Source organism: Phascolarctos cinereus, unplaced genomic scaffold (genome assembly GCF_003287225.1).
Source record: "Phascolarctos cinereus isolate Bilbo 61053 unplaced genomic scaffold, phaCin_HiC Scaffold_4;HRSCAF=312, whole genome shotgun sequence".
Classification (NCBI taxonomy): domain Eukaryota; kingdom Metazoa; phylum Chordata; class Mammalia; order Diprotodontia; family Phascolarctidae; genus Phascolarctos; species Phascolarctos cinereus.
Genome location: NW_027555847.1, coordinates 126,992,269 through 127,010,749, shown reverse-complemented (window position 1 = coordinate 127,010,749; position 18,481 = coordinate 126,992,269). Strand labels below are relative to the sequence as shown.

Sequence of the window (18,481 nt, the reverse complement as noted above, 5' to 3'; positions counted from 1 at the left end):
AGTTTGGGCCATCGTCTTGGCTGGTCAAGATATGGGTAGAAACCAGTTATCTGAGTAGAATTGGCCCAGTAGGAATTCAGAAGAGGGAAAGATCACTTCTAGCTGAGAAGGGCCACTGAAGGGCTTCATGGAAGAGGTGGCATTTGAACTGGGCCTTAAAGATAACAAGGATTTTTTTTTATAGTTATATCAAATTTAAATGGCTGAACTGTTTGGCTAGATTATGTGTCAGATAGTGTCCGCAGAACCATTTGGTCTTAAAGTGACCTTTGAAAAGATGGGGTTGGTGGGATGTGGGGAAGGCTTTCCGGAGGAGTGGTTTAACTGAGCCTTGAAGGATTTCCACATGAAATCTATTTTTCTCTGAAGGCCAAAAATGTAGGAACAGTTTTATTGGTGCATACATTTCCTTACAGAAATATCATGAAGGTAAGTAGCACAAGTATCCTCCCCATTTTACTGATTAGCAAAACAAACTAAGATACTCTGTGGTTAGCCATAAGTATTGAAACTAAGATTATACAACTCAGATGTCCTGAGGTTAAATGCTATTGCCAGTACATCACACTGTTTAGGTGGAAGTTAGAGGCCATTCTTGATGGAGGAAACAGTCTGAGCCTAAGCATCAAAGCAGTTCAAGCCCATAGTGTATTCTGGTTTATTGTATAAAGGGCAATAGTCTTAAGAGAAGACTGGCAATGTCGGTTAGGTCTAGATGGTGCAGGGCTACAAATGTCCAGAGTGGAGCTGCAAATCTATCACATAGACAGTGAGAAGTAACTCAAGGGTCTCATTGGAGGCTCCAGCAGGACACATGAAAAGCTGACCTAAAGATTAGGCTGAGGGGCAGCTAGGTGGCACAGTGGATAGAGCACTGGCCCTGAAGTCAGGAGGACCTGAGTTCACATAACACTCGCTAGCTGTGTGGTACTGGGCAAGTCACTTAACCCCAATTGTCTCACTCAAAAAAAAAAAAAAGATTAGGCTGGAGAAGATGAGAGAGAAGGGAGGTATGGGGAATGATCCGTTCCCAAATACAAGGAAGACTAATGCAGAACAGGCATTAAATTAGAATGGACAGAAGTTACAAGAAAGAACTTAACGAAATTATCCTCAAATAAATTAGGTTGTCTCATTTGTAACCTCCCCATAATTTAAAGTAGAAACTGCATAATTGATGTTTATATAATCAGATAAACAAGTGTTTTTCGTTTAACCTTATATAAAATAAAAGAAACTCAGGTTACTTTAGGGATATGTTTGCCCATGGCCACAGCTATCAAGTGTCCTAGGCACAATTCAAATCTAGGTCACTGGACCAACCACCTCTTAAGAGATGCTGCTGACTACTTTGAGATGCTAAGCTGTTGGAGTAGATGATCATTTAGTATCTTCCAGCTCTGATTTTGCAATGGTACACTTTTCCATGTAGCTTAGTGAATCCTTTGGACAGGCTGGTACTAAAGAAAACAGGCTTACATCTGGCAGGAGTAGAGGGAGACACTGTAATGGCAAGAATGCCACAAGACCTTATAGCTAGAGGTTGATTGGAAAACCAGTCTTCCAAGATAGGGTGATCATTAATACCTACTATGTGTAGCTCACAGGATAGAATAGTCAGTCTTGGTTTTTTCTTAAGTAAAACCAAGGAACATGTTCAATCTGTAAATTACTTGTTAAACCAGAGTAACTTCTTTAGTGTTGGAAGTATCACAGATTTCACTGATCATCTTATAAGTCAGCATGATGCCCATTTCAAGTGTAGTCACGGCAACAATTAATCATGGATCCATGTCAGCAGATAGGTCCCAGGAAACAAATCAGCTCTGCTGCTGCTTTCCAGTAGGTCTCCAAGAGAAATGGCCAGTTTGGATTTGGGTGAACACACTTTTCCCTGATTCAGGCCTAGGGAGCAGCAGGGAGGATAAGAATGGTTAAGTGGCATCAGTAGTGGGTAAAAGCTGAGGAAAAATCTAGTGAATAGATGAAAGCTTTGTGGTTTGAGGGGGTGGACTAGATTCTTTTGAACAAGTTAACAAAGTGCTTCAAACTCCTTGTCTCTGTGTTGTAGAAAATAAGCATTAAGTTACAGGCCAATGGCAAATGCCAGATTTATTTTAGGAAACACTTCTGCTCTGGGCAATTATATCCTTTGAATGCTGCCCTTGGAGACCCCCTCCCCCTGACCTTTGCTCTTTCTCACCTGGGCTAGGGCTATCCCGCAGACCTGTTGATTTTGGGGAGGATGGACTCCGCGTCGTCTTTGGCAGCTGTAGCCATCTTGGTTATTCCAGCCTTCTGCTAGAATCCTCCGGATGTGGATTCGGATATAGATATACCAACCACAAAAGAAGAGGAACAGCAGCAAAAAAAATAATAAAAAATAAAGAGTGATTGGGCCGGTTTTATGAGGCCAAGTGGTGTAAGACATGGTAACAAGAAGCTGGGGTGATCCTATACGGGGAAGGGAATTACGGCAGAAACTATGATCTGACAAAGTCGGCCGCACTGACACGCCATCCTTAAGCAACACTTGCCTGGACCCTTCTCGTGAATTCACACCGGGAACCTACCTTTTATGTTACTGCCGCCTGGGCCTCGCAGCCAATCAGCAGGCGCGGCCTTTCTCTACTCCCCTATACGACGGGAACCTTCACCCGTGGCTCCGCCCCCTCCTCGGGAAGAAAGGCGCGTGCGCAGCGCGCTTCCCTGGGCGTTCCGGATGGATGTTTTCCGCTCCTCAGCTTGTGGCTGGGGCGACGACGGCGGCGGCAGATTGGGGGTGGGTACGGCGGGAAAGCTTCCGCGGCGCGAGTCGGCGACGTTACAGGCGGGGGGAGCCGAGTGGGCGTGCGAGGTCTCGGGCGGAGGAGCGTCCCCGTGTCTCCGCCCCCGCGGCCTCAGCCTCAGCTCGGAGCGGGGGCGGTCCCCTCGCCCCCTGACCCTCTCCCCGCCTGCCCGGGCTGTGCTCTGGCCGGGGTCCAAGTGGAAGGGCAGCGGTCGAAGGAGCCGGGCCTGAGTTAGGGGAGGTGTGTGCGGGGCGTCCAGCCTCGCCCTCCCAGCATGGAGTGGACTCAGTGGTTCTGCCTTGGGGGAGCTGGTGAGTTGGAGGAAGACTGCCTCGGGGACGTGAACTCTGCCTGCCCTGGAGGCCACGGTGTTTGCCAGCAGGGGAGGCAGTGAGTGTCTGTATGGTGGTGGGGAAAGGCAGCCAGAAAAAGCAGGCCTGAGTGCAAGTCCTAGCTTTGGCCATTTAACTGGCAGTGGCACTTTGGTCAGATTGGCCTCCAAGTGAGGAAATTGGATAAATGATGTCCAAGATTCCTTCCAGGTCTGACATTCTGTGATTCCATGGGAGACTGATCTCAGTAGGGAGCATGGGGGAATAGTGCTAACTTTTGAAGGTATACTTTGTGACTTCACTTCCCTCTGTCAGATGTTTTAAAAGCACACTTGGGAAGGAGGTCTAGGGATTCCCTGGCATTGAATCTCTGCTTTACACGTGGTGAGTTTCTTTTCCTGATCCAGCTGCCTTCCACATTTCCATGGACCCTTCTCCGGTGCTGGTCTCCCTAGGGTCAGATGTGCTCCTGCAGTGCATTTTCCCTGCAGTGGGTAAGGATATGCCAACTCCCACTGTGTCCTGGCACCATGGCCAGTGGCGCTTGGCAGAGTATGATGGGATCTTGGTGACCCAGCGTCCGGGCACAGAGCTACCAGAAAGTGCAGAGGGCCTACGGAAGGGTAATGCTTCCCTTCTGCTCCATCGTGTGTCTATGGCAGATATGGGCTCTTACTACTGTACTGTGACAGTTGGGAAGCAGCAGGCAGAAGCTGGAGTCCTTCTGGAGATTTCAGGTAAGGGGACCACATGCTTATAGAGGTATTGTGGTTCAGTTGAGAGTACTGGGTTTGGAGTTAGAAGACCTGGTTTTAAATCCTGGATCCTGGCCTCTTAATAGCTATGTGATTTTGGGCCTCAATTTGCTTATGTGATATAGTGATAGAGTACCGGACTTGGTGCCAGGAAGATTTAGGTTCAACTCCTCTATTACTAGCTGAGTGCCCCTGGGCAAGTCACTTAACTTCGCTAAGCCTTGGTTTTCTTGTCGGTCAAATGAGGGTGTTAGCCTCTAAGGTCCTTTTCAGCTCCAAATCCATGATGTCTTGTGATAGCTATCTAGGTAGAGGCTGGTAACCCTAGGAATAATAAAGTATAACCAGATATCTGATTCTCTCTTTTGGGAGTTGTTAGACATATTGATCCTATTCCCTATGAGGTTACAGAGGAAGCCTGCCTTTTCTACTTATTTCTATGGTGTTGGTGTAATGTAGGGGAAAGAAGACTTGACAGGGAGTTGGAAGGCCTTGATTCTAGTCTTAGTATTGCCACCACTATTTCTGTGACTAGAGCAAGTCAAAAATTTTATTTGGGTTCACAGTTCCCTCTAATGTAAAAAAATGGGAACAACGTCTGCTATAACTACCTTACAGAATTGTGGATGAAGTGAGATAATATATGTGAGGCTACTTTGTGAACTACAAAGCTCTAGGCAAATGTACCATTCATTATACTATAATCGGCCAAAAATGTTTTTTTTCTGCCAACTTGTGAACCTAAAGCCATTTTTCCGACTGCTAATCTACTGCCAAGAAGCAGCTTTCTATAACTCTGATCTTTGCACAAAGTGAATTTTCATCCTTTCTATTCTCCAAGCAGAATTCCTGGATCCTTCTGTCCTAAAGGTACTAACTGGGACAGTCATTATGAAGGAGAGGAGGTCCCCAGACCTGAGTTGCTCTAACACCCTTCCATTTAAGGACTCTTCAGGTAGTTGAGAAGGATTCCAAAGTTTGGTCTCCTAATTCTGCCAAAATGAAACTCTGGTGGGCAGATTCTTTGCTATTCATGTCATCCCAACTCAGAAGAAACTGGTTGGTATTAGAAAGCCAGTGGTTTACAATGTGTAAACCTCCCATCAGCTTTTTCTGCTTCTGAGCTGCCAAGCACTGTTGGGGGAAAAAAAGGATGAAGCCAAAGTTCATTTCATCCCTAATAAATTATTGCTTCTTAACAATCATCTGGGATCCTTACTTCTACTTGGCAACCTTTTTATTCATCTCTTATCACAGTCCCTATCCCAGTCCATATAGTATCTATTCTAATTCCTCTCTTTGCTCAATCTCCCATCCTCAGCCTTATCATCAGACCTCATCTCTTACTTTGCTGAAATTTTTTAAAAACTGGAACTCTTACTGCTATTTCCAATGTCCCTCAAAACTTTTATCTTCACCCACACTCCCTCCCCTTTTGTGGGGGAAGAGGTATTATTTAGCTTTATAAACTTTAAACATCTATTATGAGCAAAAAGCTATGATTGGACCTGGCATTAAAAACCAAAAGAAGCAATTCATGCAAGTGGGGTGGGGTGGGTGTGAGTGTGATGTGTTGATATTTACACAGAAAAGTATAGTACAAAGTATGTAACTGGGGGATAGAGGAGAAGGCTAGACAAAGTACTTTATGAATTACTTGAGAGATTGCAACTTTTCACTAGGAGATGAAACAAGTTTTTTCTTTAAAAAAAAGTGGGGGGAGCACCTGAGATGTTCTATTCTTTGAAGGAAGATAAGGATTCTGAATGTCTTAATTAGCATTCATTCCAATCACAGGGAACAGCTTGTGCAATAAGTATACAAGATAGATTGGAGTCAAGATTGTCGAGAGGCTTTAAAGCCAGGTTGAAGAATTTGTAATTTATCTTAGAGGCTAAATAGGGAGCCTACTCAAGGTTGCCGAGCAAGGGAGTGACATATTTAGGGCTGTGCCTTAGGAAAATTATTTTTGCAGTGAGAAGAATGAATTTAAGAAGGGAATGACTGGAAGCAGAATAACCAACTATAGTAACTCAAGGGAGAGTGGATGAGAAATTGGACTCTTGTAGTGTGGCAAGGTAAATTGTGAGAATCAATCAGTCAGTAAACATTAAGCACCTGCTATGTGCCATTCACTGTGCTAAGCTACAGGGATACAAAAAGAGGCAAAAGAGCATCCTTGCCCTCAGGGAGCTTACACTCTAATGGGAGAGACAACATACAAACAAATATATGCAAAGTAATCTATATATGGGATAAATAGGAAAGAATTAACAGAGAGAAGGCACTGGAATTAAGAGAGACTGGAGAAGGCTTCCTGTAGAAAATGGAATTTTAGTTGAGACTTAAAGGAAGCCAGGGAGGTCAGTAGGTGGAGTGGAGGAAAGAGAGCATTCGAGGAATGAGGGACAGCCAGAGAAATGGAGCGTCTTGTGTGTGGAACAGCCAGGAAGCAAGTGTCACTGGGTCAAGGAATATGTGTCAGGGAGTAAGGTGTAAGAAGATTGGGGTGGGGGGTGGGCGGAGAATGGGCTGGGTTCTAAAGGGATTTGAATGCCAAATAGAGCATTTTGCATTTGATCCTGCTTTCAGGAGTTTATTGAGTAAGGCTTGATATCATACCAGTTTCTGGAACACCACTTTAATGACTAAATGCAGGATGGAGTGAGAGAGACATGAGGCAGACGACCCACTAGCAGGCTTTCTGGGTGTGCGGTGATGAAGGCCTGAGCTAGAGTTGTGGTGACATTGGAGGAGGGAAGGGGGTGTATTTGAGAAATGTTGCAAAGGTGAAATCAACAGGCCTTGGTAACTGCTTGAATATGGGGAGTGAGAGATTGTGAGGAATACAGGATGATTCCTAGGCCCGAGGGATTGGAAGGATGGTGTTGCCCTCTTATAGTAATAGAGAAGGGGGGGAGGCCTTAGGGGGATAGATAATGAGTTCTGCTTTGGACATACCGAGTTTAAGATGCCTATTCAACGTCTGGTTTGAAATGTGTGAAGATAGTTGGAGATGCAAGATTGGAGCTAACAGAGAGGTTAGGGTAGTAAAGGTAGAGATTTAAGAAACATCAGCATTAAAAAAAAAAAAAGAATGACTTTAGCAAATAAGTCATGAGCAGCTAGGTGGGGCAGTGGCTAGAGAGCAGACCTTGGAGTCAGGAGGTCCTGAGTTCAAATATGGCCTCAGACACTTGACACTTACTAGCTGTGTGACCCTGGGCAAGTTACTTAACCCCGATTGCCTCATCAAAAAGCCAAAAAAAAGAAAAGAAGAAAGGAGAACTTAGGACAGAATCTTAAGGGATATTTATGCTTTATGGAGTAGGATGTATTTGCTGGACCAACAAAGGATAGTCACACAGATAGAAGAAGAAGAGAGAACAGTGACATTCATAGAAACCAAAGGAGAGGACAGCATCCAAGATAAGGAGCTGGTCAGCAGTGTCAAAAACTGCAGAAAGGTCAAGGAAAATGAGGCATGACAAAATGCTATAGGATTTAACAAGAGGTCACTGGTTGACTACAATAATGTAAATGGAAATAACAACCAAAAAAATCCTGAATGAGCATAACTGTCATGACCGAAATACTTGGCCCTGAAGAAGAGTCAAAAAAATGTACTTGCTCTGCTTTGCAAAGGAGGGAGACAATGACTGTAGAATATTGCATATATTGTCAGATTTGATTAATGTGTCGATATGTTGGTTTTTACTGAACTGATTTTTTTTTCTCTGTTGCATGGCATGGACCCTTGATAGGAGGGAAATATATTTATCAATTTTTAAAAAACTGTTAAGGGAAAGCTTTGAGAAAGTCTTGAGTATAACAATGGAGTCAGGAGTCAGATCATGAGAGTTAAGGAGTAAGCCAAATGAGGATAGGCTGGGTAGTAATTGAGAAGTGGTAACAGAGAAAATGGATTTTTACCTCAGCAAATCACAGAGATTGGGAAGCAAAAGGTAGGATGGTGAGGGGTTTTTCAGTAGGGGGGAAAAGCCAAGGTAAGATGAATGGATTTAGGAATAAAGGAAGGGATGAGGAGGCTAGTGGTCTTGGTGGGAATAAAGAGCAGGATTAGAAGTAGGAGAGGTGGAAGGACACTATTTCAATTTCAGGAAGGGAAATTTCAAAATTCAGGATTATGGGAGAATAATTATATGTGATACTGAAGTCTAAAGTATGAGCATGACTTGGATAGCTAAGAAAGAGATGATGTAGAAGATGTGAGGAGTTGAAGAGAAGGTTGATGACCTTGGAGGTCATTGTAAAAGATTGTTCATGTTAATATTGCAGTCACCAAAAATAAGACAGCCAGATGCTCGGAAAGAGAGGGAAAATTGTAAGCCAAGTATTGAAACTCATTGAGAAAGAAGGAAGAATGCCTGGATCAGTAGATGGCAGCAAGAAGGATTTGGACAGAGTGCTCTAGTTGGATAGAGTTAACTCCAAAGGAAGCTGGGTTGCTGAATGATGGTGGAGAGTCCAGCAGTATTAGTGGGGAACAAGGAGTAAGTCAGTTCTTTCTGCTCTCTTTGTATGTCAGAGAATATGAAATAAAGAATAGCCAGTATAGGAGAAGGTGTCTACAGTAGAATATGGTAAAAGTGTGAGTGGACAAGATCTTGGATGAAGGAGAATTTTGTAAGGATTGGATTAGGGGGGCAGATTCTTACTTCTTTGGGAGAACGAAAGTAGAATATGGGTATAACAGGACATGTTTTCAGACTTACCCAACGTCTTAATTTATTTTGCTCTTGATTATTATTCATTACATCGGAAAATTTGAAGAGGCAGATGGAAAGTCATTGGAAAATGACAGTGACATTTTAAAAGCATCAATAAAACATAAAAAGGGGATGAGAGAGTAGTGGTTCCAGATAGAGTGATGGAACTGGAGGTCAAATAGTAAGTGGATAGTGATGAGGAAGTGGTTGCAGAGAAAAGTTTTTTGTCCAAGCAATTCAGAGCAAGACACAGAAACTTGTTATCGAGGGTCAGGGGAAATGACCAAGTATGAAGAAACTTGTGGATTAAATCAGTCCAAAGGTTCTAATTAGAATTTTGATGTGAAGGTATCTATGCTAACTAATGGTGTGTTCCAGGTAGAACTTGAGTTAATTGCATTATAGGATAACCATTAGTAATGGTGGCACTTTTGGTGACAGAAAGCTGTAATTCCAGGCAACAAACAGCAGGAGCAGCCACTTCAAGGCTGCTGGGTTTGATGAGGGGAGCTGTCTAAATAGGCCCAAACAGCTTCAGTCAGCTCACTGCAGTTTTCTTTTGCTGAAGCTCCCCAATACCCCTATGCAGCCAGAGTAGGGGAAGATACTAATAGCAGATGGAATTTCATCTCTTCTAATGCTGCTTCTGCTCTGCTACATATCACTTCTGCTTAGCAATCTTCAGTGGTTCTCTAGTGCCCGAAGAGTAAAATTCAAATTTATATATGGCATTCAAGACTTTTCATAATCTGTCTTTCTGGCTTTATCTAGTATTACTCCCCTCCATGTACTCTTCTTCACTAGCTCCCTGAATATACCTTCTACTTTTTCACCTCTGTGCATTTCTTACACTATTCCCTTTAACTGGAATGTCTTCTCTCTCCTAAAGCCTAACTCGGTTGCCACCTTCTCCAGGAAGCCTTTTCTGGTTTCCCTTGTCTGTAACAAACTTCCCCCTTACACCTTACTTGGTGCATTGTTTTGCATCTTTGTGATATGATTATTATGTAATGTTGCGTGTTGGCACTATGCAGGGCACATTATAAGTGCTTAATAAATGCTTCATCTATGTGTTGTAGTTATCTGTGCTTTTGTTTTATCCCTCTACCACACTGCAAACTCCATGAAAGCAGGAACCATGTCCTGTCTAGACATTGTATCTACCCCTTTATCTATCAATATTTTGCATACACTAAGTGTTTAATAAGAATTGAATGAATAAAACATATGCATGTCTCTCCTGTGAAAGAAAACAAATCTTTCTCCCTCTAGCAGCCAAACTTCTGGAAAGAGTTGGCCATGATGATCAGCTGCTTTCCAATACCTATCCTGCACCTGTTATAGCTTGACTGAAATGGCTTCTTTTTCTTCAGATTTAATGTCTTTGTTTCAGTCTTCAACCTCTCATAGTCTTCCTTCTAGTTTTTGACATTTTGGACTCATTCTTTTCCTTCTGATCTTTTTTTTCCTTGGCTTTAATGACACCACACTTCCCTGGTTCTCCTACTTTTTTGACCATTCTTCTTATCCCTTTCACTTATTCCTATTCTTTCTCTTGCCTGTTTAATAAAGGCATTTCCCAAGGCTGTTCCTGGCTTCCTATGCCAAAGTGATTTCATCCAATATTACCACTTTAACTGGCATATTGAAAGGGGTTCGGATGATGACATCAAAATCTACATCTGCCTTTTGGATGCTAGGACCTCAAGCTCAACATAGCTAAAAACACACTTATTATCTTACCTATAAAATTTGTTCTTCCTGATTTCCCTAGCTATTGATGGCACTCACCCTCTACAGTTAATCAGTTACCAAATCTTATAGATTTTATCTTGGAAATAGTTTTCCTATCCGCCCCCACCTCCAACACCTGTTTTTCATTTTTTTTATTGCTACCCTCTAATTCTAGGCCCTTAGCATTTCTCTTCTAGACTTACAAAAGCCTTCTAACCCCCTTGGCCTCACTTCAGTCCATCCTCCACATCGATTGTGATCTGGTCCAGATGTGGTGTCTGTCATTCCATTTCACTGGTTCCCTTTGGCCTGTTTCAATTGGCAGCAAAGTGTCAGTTCTTTAGAGGAGTACTCAAATCTTCCACAGTGGAGCTTCAAGCTTCCTTTTGCTTCAGACCAAAAGTGGTCTAGTTATCACTGCCCACGCAAATTATGTCCTGTAACTTTGTTGCTTTTGCTTATTCCCTTCCCTTTCCATCTTTCATTGAAAACCTACCTGTTCTTCAAAGCCCAGCTCAACATTTCATTCACTGTATCTTTGTCTTTTCTAGCACATAGTGCAGGGTTTTGCCTCATACTAGGTACTTACTAAGAAGGAGAGGCATGAAGAAAGATTTCTTTCCCTTTTTTGTTTGGCGAATAGGATCATGGACTTAGAGCTAGATAGAATCTTAACACCTCATTTAACTGAGAAGGAGATGGAAGCCTAGAGCTGTTAAGTGATGAGTCCACTGTCCCACATGCAGCAAAGGCAGGAGCCAAGTCTGGGCATTTGAACCCGGACCCTCTGACTCTCTGCTTCAGGTAATCATTGTCCTTAGGAGCTAGGAAGGGCCACAGAGGAGACAGGTCTGTCCTGTCAGCTGCCCTCACAGTGTTTGTAGACCTCTTTATTTTGTCCTAAATACATTGTCCACATTTCCCCCTTTCTCATGCTCTCAGCTGCCTTTTTAGTTCTTCTGATTATATAAAATCAGAAGATCCTTTAGTAGCTTGGCCCTAATTTAAATGAATAAAAGTTAGTATATAATAAAAAAATTATCTTATGATGTGATTTCCCAAGCACATTCACAAATATTATCTTATTTGAAGCTAGCAACAACTCTGTGAGGTAGAGTTGTCTTCCATTTGATGGGGAAACTGACTCAGGATAAATAACTTAGCCTTGGTATCACTGCCAATCAATGGCATATCCAGGCAGAAAACATATGTTGATTCCTAGGCTAACGTTCCTCCCACATTTTGATTTTGTCCCTGAAACTGTCAGCTAGGAAGTTTGTTTACCAACTGTGGTGTCTGCTTTGGGGGTGTAAGCTTGGGGCCCTGAGCTGCTTCTGATTTTACTTTCTTTCTCCGTCTCTTCCACATCTTTGGATCTCTGTTTCTCCTACTTCTTCTACCTTTCTGTTACTTCCTCATCTTTGGATCTATTTTTTCTCTCTCTGTCCCTTCCTATCTCATTCTGACCTTTCTTCTTCAGGTTCCGACCTGCAGATCTACACAGAGCCCTCCTCTTGGGTGACTGTGGGTTCTTCAGCACTGCTTAAATGTCGATTCAGCATAGGAGATGTGATTGAATTGAGTTCACTCACAATACGTTGGTATGCACCAGGGGGACAACTTGTAGCCCAATTTCCACCAAAGGAGGAAGAGGAGAAGGAAGATGTGGGTGAAGGGTCTGGGGGGCTAACAATCTTAGGCTCTTTTTCTGAGGCAGAGCTGCTTTTGGGCAATGCCTCCTTGACAATACTCAGAGCCCAGCCTAAGGATGCAGGACTCTACAGCTGCAGTGTGGGATATGGAGGTGAAGAACGGCACAGTGAGAGCCTCTTCAGTGTTATTGGTAAGGAAGGGTAATCCCCCTAATCCTAAACCCTTTGCTTTCAGTTTTGTTTGTCGTTGATATTTCTGAATTTAGCCATGCAGATCCATTTCTTCCAACCACTTTGGGCCAGCACCTTGGTGAAAATTATCTCTTGTGACCTCTGGTTCCCTGAAGCTACCTGGCGTAGGCATCCCTCATCTGTGTCTGTAGACAGTTGTAGTATCCTATAGACACTGCCCATAGGTCTGCCCCTCTAATGTGTGCATATCTTAATACATTCTGGTGGCCCTTGTTTTGCAATGAAAAACCCTTTTATGCTTTCATTCAACTTCCTGCCTCTAGTGTTTTAAATTCTATGTCTCAGCCCAAGTCAATTCAAACATTAATATTAGTATTTCTTACTCTCTCCTTACATGGCTCTAGCTGCCCCCCACATCTCCTTGTTTCCAGTCCAAGTCTCTCTAGGAGAGAAGACCACCCTCCTGTGCCAGATCAAAGGTTTCTACCCTGCAGGGGACCTTCAGGCCTGGTGGCTAAGGAATGGGCAGAAGCTACCAGAGGCCATCCCTATGGGGTCCCCCACAGAAAACCCTGATGGCACATTTGATTTGGAGCTGACCTTAAATTTGACCCTGGAGTCCCATGACCTAGAAGCCAACTTTACCTGTCATGTGACTCACCCTGCTCTGGAACATCCCCTGCAACAGATATTAGAGATGGAGTTCAAAGAAGGTGAGGGAGTTACAGGGACTGTATGAAGCAAGAGGGCAGAAAGTCATTACTGAGAATGCAACTTGGGAGGCCATACAGTGTGGTGGGAAAGCACTGGAGTCAGATTGTTCATGCTAGTTGGTGTCTCTGGGAAATCCAGCATGGATGAACTCAACTCCTTTGAACCTCAGTTTTTTAACTGTAAAATGAGGAGGTTGGGCTAAATGATCTCTCAGGTCCCTTCCAGCTCTAAGTCCTTTGATCTCATGACAATATATGCTGAGGATTCTCCAAGGTTTGGGGAGGGATATTTGATTAACTGTAGAGACAAGGGAAGGACAACTGGGAGGTCGATAGTAGGGGAATGGAACATGACTAGGATAGCAGAAGGATGAGATTGGGGAATGTATAGGAAAAAGTGAATGAACTTTGGGAAAAATATGACTGTAGTAGGATAAAATAGAAGGGGGGCACATGGAAAGTAAAATGAGGGGGTGGGATCTAAATTGCTTAGATGTTGGGGAGATGAAAAGAGTTCCTGGGAGGGAGAAGGTTATGGGCAAACCATTGTGGAATCTCTGGTCACTGTGAATGATGAAACAAAAAGAATGGGGGAAGAGCGTAGCAGTGAAAGAAATATATATCCTAAAGTCAAGGAGAGCTGGGTTATGAGTGGTATGAAGCTCACATCTTTTAGGGATTTGAAGGGCAGAAAGGCAGAAGTATGGGGAAGTCTGTATTCTTAGGACTTATCTATGAGAAAATTAAAGGGAGATAGAGGCTACATGGGGGAGCAAGAGGTAAAGAAACTGACTGTTATCTCTCCCTTTCTTCTTCCATTGTTTAGAAAAATGGTGGGAAGATGTTCAGAACAACAATAGGACATCAATTAGCAGTATCCTGATCACCACCTTGGGTATTACTGTTCTAGGTTTTGCCATCATCCACAGCATGAGGAGGAACAGAGGTGAATGGGGAGCAAGGAGAATGGGGAATCAAGAAGTATAAGAAGGGAGATGGGAGGAATGAAACAGGGAGAATTAAGTATCCTGGAAAAGATGGGAAAGGGAAGAAGATGGGGGTGAAAAAGGACAAGGCAGTCCAGAAGGCCTAGAATTTTTGGAATGGGGAGCTCTTTCTTCTGTAGAGAGAAATTTCCCTATTTGAGCATCCTTACACATTACCCAGGCCTAGCGGAAGAAGAGCAGGAGCGGGGAGAGGTCCGGACAGTGGCAGATGGAGAGGACAGGGAGCAACCTCAAGAAAAATCTGACTTCCAGTTCTCTAGAAGAAACTGGGAGGTGGAGAAATTGTTACCAAGGGAGCATACTGAGTCTGAGGAACAGATCCTTCAGGGAAACAGAAAAGCTGGATTCATACAGGGCTATAGAAAGACTGTGGGGGTGATGGAAGTGAGGTATGCGAGGATGGAGAGACAAATCACTGTAGAATGTAGAAAGACTGAGGATAAGATCCTGGTATTAGAGAGTGATGGGGAGGGCCAGGTCCTGATGGAGACAGGCAAAAGTAAGGGAAAGTACTTAGAAGGATATGGAGAGAGTGAGGGACAGGTTCTGGAAGAAGTTGAAGTGTCTACTGAGACACAATTTCAGAAGGCAGATGCAGTAAGAACTGAAGGACAGACCCAGGGAGGGGATAGTGAAGGACAAATTGAGGGAAGGGATGCTGAAGGACAGGCCCAGGGAGGGGATGGTGAAGGACATATTGAGGAAAGGGATGCTGAAGGACAAATTGAGGTAAGGGATGCTGAAGGACAGGCCCAGGGAGGGGATGCTAAAGCACAGGTCCACAGAGGGGATGAAGAAGCCACTGAAGGACATGTCTCTAAGGAAGTTGGGGGAAATGAAACAAGACCCATAGGAGGGGAAGGAGAGGCCATGGAGCAAATCCCAAGTGGATATGAAGGGATGAAGGGACGGGCCTCAGGTGGAAAGATTGATACTCAGCCATTGAGGACAGACGAAGATCTTTCAGAACAATCCCCAGGGGCAGTCGGAGACAGAGGTTCTTCTCCAAGCTGAAGACATCATCCAGCCCCAGATGAAGAGGGCAAGGGGGCAGAAAACTAAGTGGCAGAAATAGTCAAGGGAGGAATATGAAGGAAAGTTCCGCCCCTGTGCCTCCCGACTTTGTGACCATAAGTTCCAGATAAATTGATCTGAATGGCCGTCTTTCATCTCTTGAGGTTCTGGTGATGTCAGAGCAGCTTATTTGGGAGTAGAAGTGGCATGGGGGAGACAGATGTCAGTTTGAGTTTTAGAAAAAAATAGGTAGAATGCCTGATGATGTGCTCTCATTCTTTTCTTAATACTTCTTGGAGGAGGAAAAAAAATGAGAGAACATGTTGCTTAGTGTGTGAAGGATTCAGCCAGTTGAGCCATGGGGCAGGGAAGCCAATGCATCCTTTGAGAAAGGGGTGGAAGGCTATGCCAAAAAAAAAAAAAAAAGAAAAAGCTGGAATTGAAATTATAGAACCTTGCCACATAGGTTGCAGGGAAGGTATCATGGAGAAAAGTTAAAATACTTTTCATCGAGTGACTTTAGGTAGCTGGAACAGCCTAGTGTCTTTCTTTTTTAGGCCAGAGATTGAGGGATTTGGGGACTGAATGTAATTATTGAAGGATAATCTTAGGAAATGTCCCCAGTCCGTGGTAATTGAGTACACAGTAGTTAACATTTAAGTTTTTGACCCTAGACACCCTTTATATCTCCTGATGTGAAGGAGATGGTTCCATTATTTTGCATGAATTTGAGATTCATTCTAGCACCCACCTGCCTGATTGCTTCAGATATATTTGTTTATAACTTGGCATGAATGATAAGGTTTTGCCAAATGATAATCTGTCCCATACATCATTCCCACAAGTTTAAAACTGTTTACCTGACTTATTCATGGGTGCTTAGTAAGTATAATGAGAGTGATTTACCTTACCACCTTCCCTGGGGCTCTGTGTGATGTTCCATTCATGAAATGCACATTCAAGAAATGTTTCTTGGCTAGAGTGAAGGAGGCATGAATGGGGAAAAACCAGCTTAGAGGCCCTACTTCCTAACCCAGTATTCACAGAAGGTGAGTGGAAAACAACTTCAGAGACCATACCCCAAACAAGAATACTTTTTGTGTGATGACATCAAAAAAGGAAGAGTCCACTACCTCCTGAGGCAGACAGATCATTTCACAAGCTCTCATGAGTTTGTCGGGAAGATTTTCTTACAATAGGCATAAATCTACCTCTGCATCTTCCGTCTACTGCTTTTAGTGCTGTCCAGTCCTTCCACATGACTCCCATCAGAGTACTTCAGGACAGCTCAGGTTCTCATGATTATACCTTCCTTTCAACCAGTCTACATAGCATGATCTTAAGATGAATGTCCAGACATGAATACAGTACTCCAGATGTCCTGACCCTCCCTGATCCTGGGTACTCTGCCTCTCACTACAGCCTCAGAGATCATTAGGGTTTTTTTTTTGTTTGTTTGCCAGTATCCCACTGTTGAGCCATATTGAGCTTGCAGTTAGATCTTTTTCAGAACAATTGCTGTCTAGCTCTGCCTTCTCTATCTGGCACTCAAGGATTTGATATTTTTAACCCAAGTATGAAACTTTATATTTATCCCTATTAAATTTCATATTACTAGACTAGGAGTTCTTCACGTTTTTTGCATTTTAGACCAAGAACCCTTTGGCATTCTATGTACGGACCCCTCCTCAGAGTAATGTTTTTAAATGCATAAAACAAAACATATAAGATTACAAAGGAAGCCAATTAAAATACATTTATAAAATTTTTTTAAGTTCACAAAACCCAGTAAAGAATGACTTTATCTTTTTTGGTTTTTTTAGGCTATTGGGGTTAAGTGACTTGCCCAAAGTTACACAGTTAGTGTCAAGTGTTTGGTCCAAGGCTGCATTTGAACTCAGGTCCTCCTGACTTGAGGGCCGGTGGTCTATCCACTGTACCACCTAACTGTCCCTACTTTATCATATTTAACCCAGTATTCTAACCTAAGATTTTTTTGGATCTTGAGCCCTAGAAGCTATCACTCTCCATTTTGTTATATGCAAATTCAGTAAGCATGCTATCTATGGCTTTATCAAAATCATTGATAAAAATATTAAACAGCACAGGGCTAACCATAGCTCTCTGGGACACTTGATTAGACCCTTCGTCCAAAGTAACACTTAAACATTAATGGTTACCCTTTGGGTCTAGTTATTCAACTAGTCCTGAATCCACCCAACTAAATATCATCTACTCCTATTTCTTTGTCTTGTCCTTAAGAATAGCATGATAAACATTTTCAAATATGTTGCTAAAATCAGGTAAACTATGTGCATGATATACTCCTCATCTTTACAAGTCTAATTACCTTATTAGAAAAAGAAATGTTTAGTCTGGTATTACCTGTTCTCAACAACACCACGCTGACACTTTGTGAATCGCTGCTTTCTAGACATTTACCAGTTATCCCTTTGATAATATGTTCTAGATTTTGCCAGGAATTGAAACAGGATTCATTGGCCTATGTTTTCAGATTTCCATTCTATTCTCTTTGTTGAATGTCTGGATATCTGCCTGTCTCCAATCTTGTAGCACCTCTGCCAATCACATTGTCTGCCTGGTCCTCACTTTCCTCATCTGTATATGTGTGTGTTTTTAGTCGGGGTAGACTTAGATGACCTTTAAAGTCTCTTCCAGCTCTAAACAGATTAATCTAAAATGTCTAATTGCAAATTCAAATTGTTTAGAAGAAAATCTAAATGAAGATTGTCACTGAATTGGCTGTTTGCCCTAGGCTCCTAAATGTTTCCAGTTCCTTTATCTCTGGATGTGACTGTTGCCTTTATGTGTAACTATCTGGAGAAGGCACATTTGTGTATATCTATATTGTTGCCTTCTTTGCTGCCATCACTCTCCCTTCTAGCTTTCAAGGTTAGGACACTTGGAAATATATGTGGGTTGCAGTTCTAAATCGTTATAAACCTTAGTTATTACCCCATTACATTAAACTCTTTGGATGAAAAATGCTAAAAGCTGTGTACATATATACTTCTTTATAGTGATAGTGACACTATACCATTCCTTCACTCTTCTTGTTCCTTTATCAGTACATAAAGATGGGCCTTAAAGACTTTAGAAGGTTTAAATATGAAGGGATTGGCACACATGATTTTGTCCAATTCTTCCTTTAATTCCATTTATATCTAAGGAATCACCAAGTTGTAGTCAACATACTTGTGGTTCCTGCTACATCCCCTTTCCACAATGCCTTCATTTCCCTGGTATGGGACAGTTTAGTCTTCCAGTTTGACTAAGAAAAGGTGGGGAGGATGGAGTAATAAAGCATAGGAAACTGGCAGGTTTCCTTTTAAATGGGAGACTGAACGATTATCTTCACGAAAAGCTTTCTCGGTGACCTCCAGAGCCTTGATGACTTGACTGGTCTTGTTCCATCAGCTGAGGAAAGCATACTTCGAAACAATTATGTAGAAAACTGCTCTTATAACAGATGAAACTACCTATTAACCAGTAGCTTCAAGAAACAATCTCACCAACCCCCCCTTTTTTTTTTATTGGAGCTG

The 18,481-nt window shown here is 42.8% G+C and overlaps 1 protein-coding gene and 1 long non-coding RNA gene across 3 annotated transcripts; one reads left to right on the top strand and one right to left on the bottom strand.

Annotated features, from left to right (window-relative positions):
• Positions 1-377: 377 nt before the first annotated feature.
• Positions 378-2,711, bottom strand: LOC144456804 (uncharacterized). Its single transcript, XR_013485902.1, has 2 exons — positions 2,204-2,711; positions 378-1,905 (listed from the first exon to the last, which is right to left on the bottom strand). It is a non-coding gene; the product is annotated as an uncharacterized LOC144456804 (long non-coding RNA).
• A 139-nt stretch (positions 2,712-2,850) lies between these two features.
• On the top strand, positions 2,851-17,932 carry LOC110221877 (tyrosine-protein phosphatase non-receptor type substrate 1-like). Of its 2 annotated transcripts, none has more exons than XM_078152540.1 (5): positions 2,851-3,100; positions 3,529-3,858; positions 11,821-12,183; positions 12,589-12,897; positions 13,724-17,932. In XM_078152540.1, the coding sequence occupies exons 1-5, from the start codon at positions 3,064-3,066 to the stop codon at positions 13,882-13,884; spliced, it is 1,200 nt and encodes a 399-aa protein (XP_078008666.1). In that variant the 5' UTR covers positions 2,851-3,063; the 3' UTR covers positions 13,885-17,932. The 2 variants fall into 2 exon arrangements, with proteins under 2 accessions (XP_078008666.1, XP_078008667.1); XM_078152541.1 differs by having other exon boundaries at positions 2,853-3,100; positions 3,577-3,858.
• The last annotated feature ends 549 nt before the right edge of the window (positions 17,933-18,481 follow it).

Coding starts and splice junctions, on each gene's coding strand:
- LOC110221877 (XM_078152540.1), top strand. CDS start 3,064: ATGGAGTGGACTCAGTGGTTCTGCCTTGGGGGAGCTG. Junction 3,101..3,528: donor GTTCTGCCTTGGGGGAGCTG/GTGAGTTGGAGG, acceptor TTCCTGATCCAG/CTGCCTTCCACATTTCCATG. Junction 12,898..13,723: donor AGAGATGGAGTTCAAAGAAG/GTGAGGGAGTTA, acceptor TCCATTGTTTAG/AAAAATGGTGGGAAGATGTT.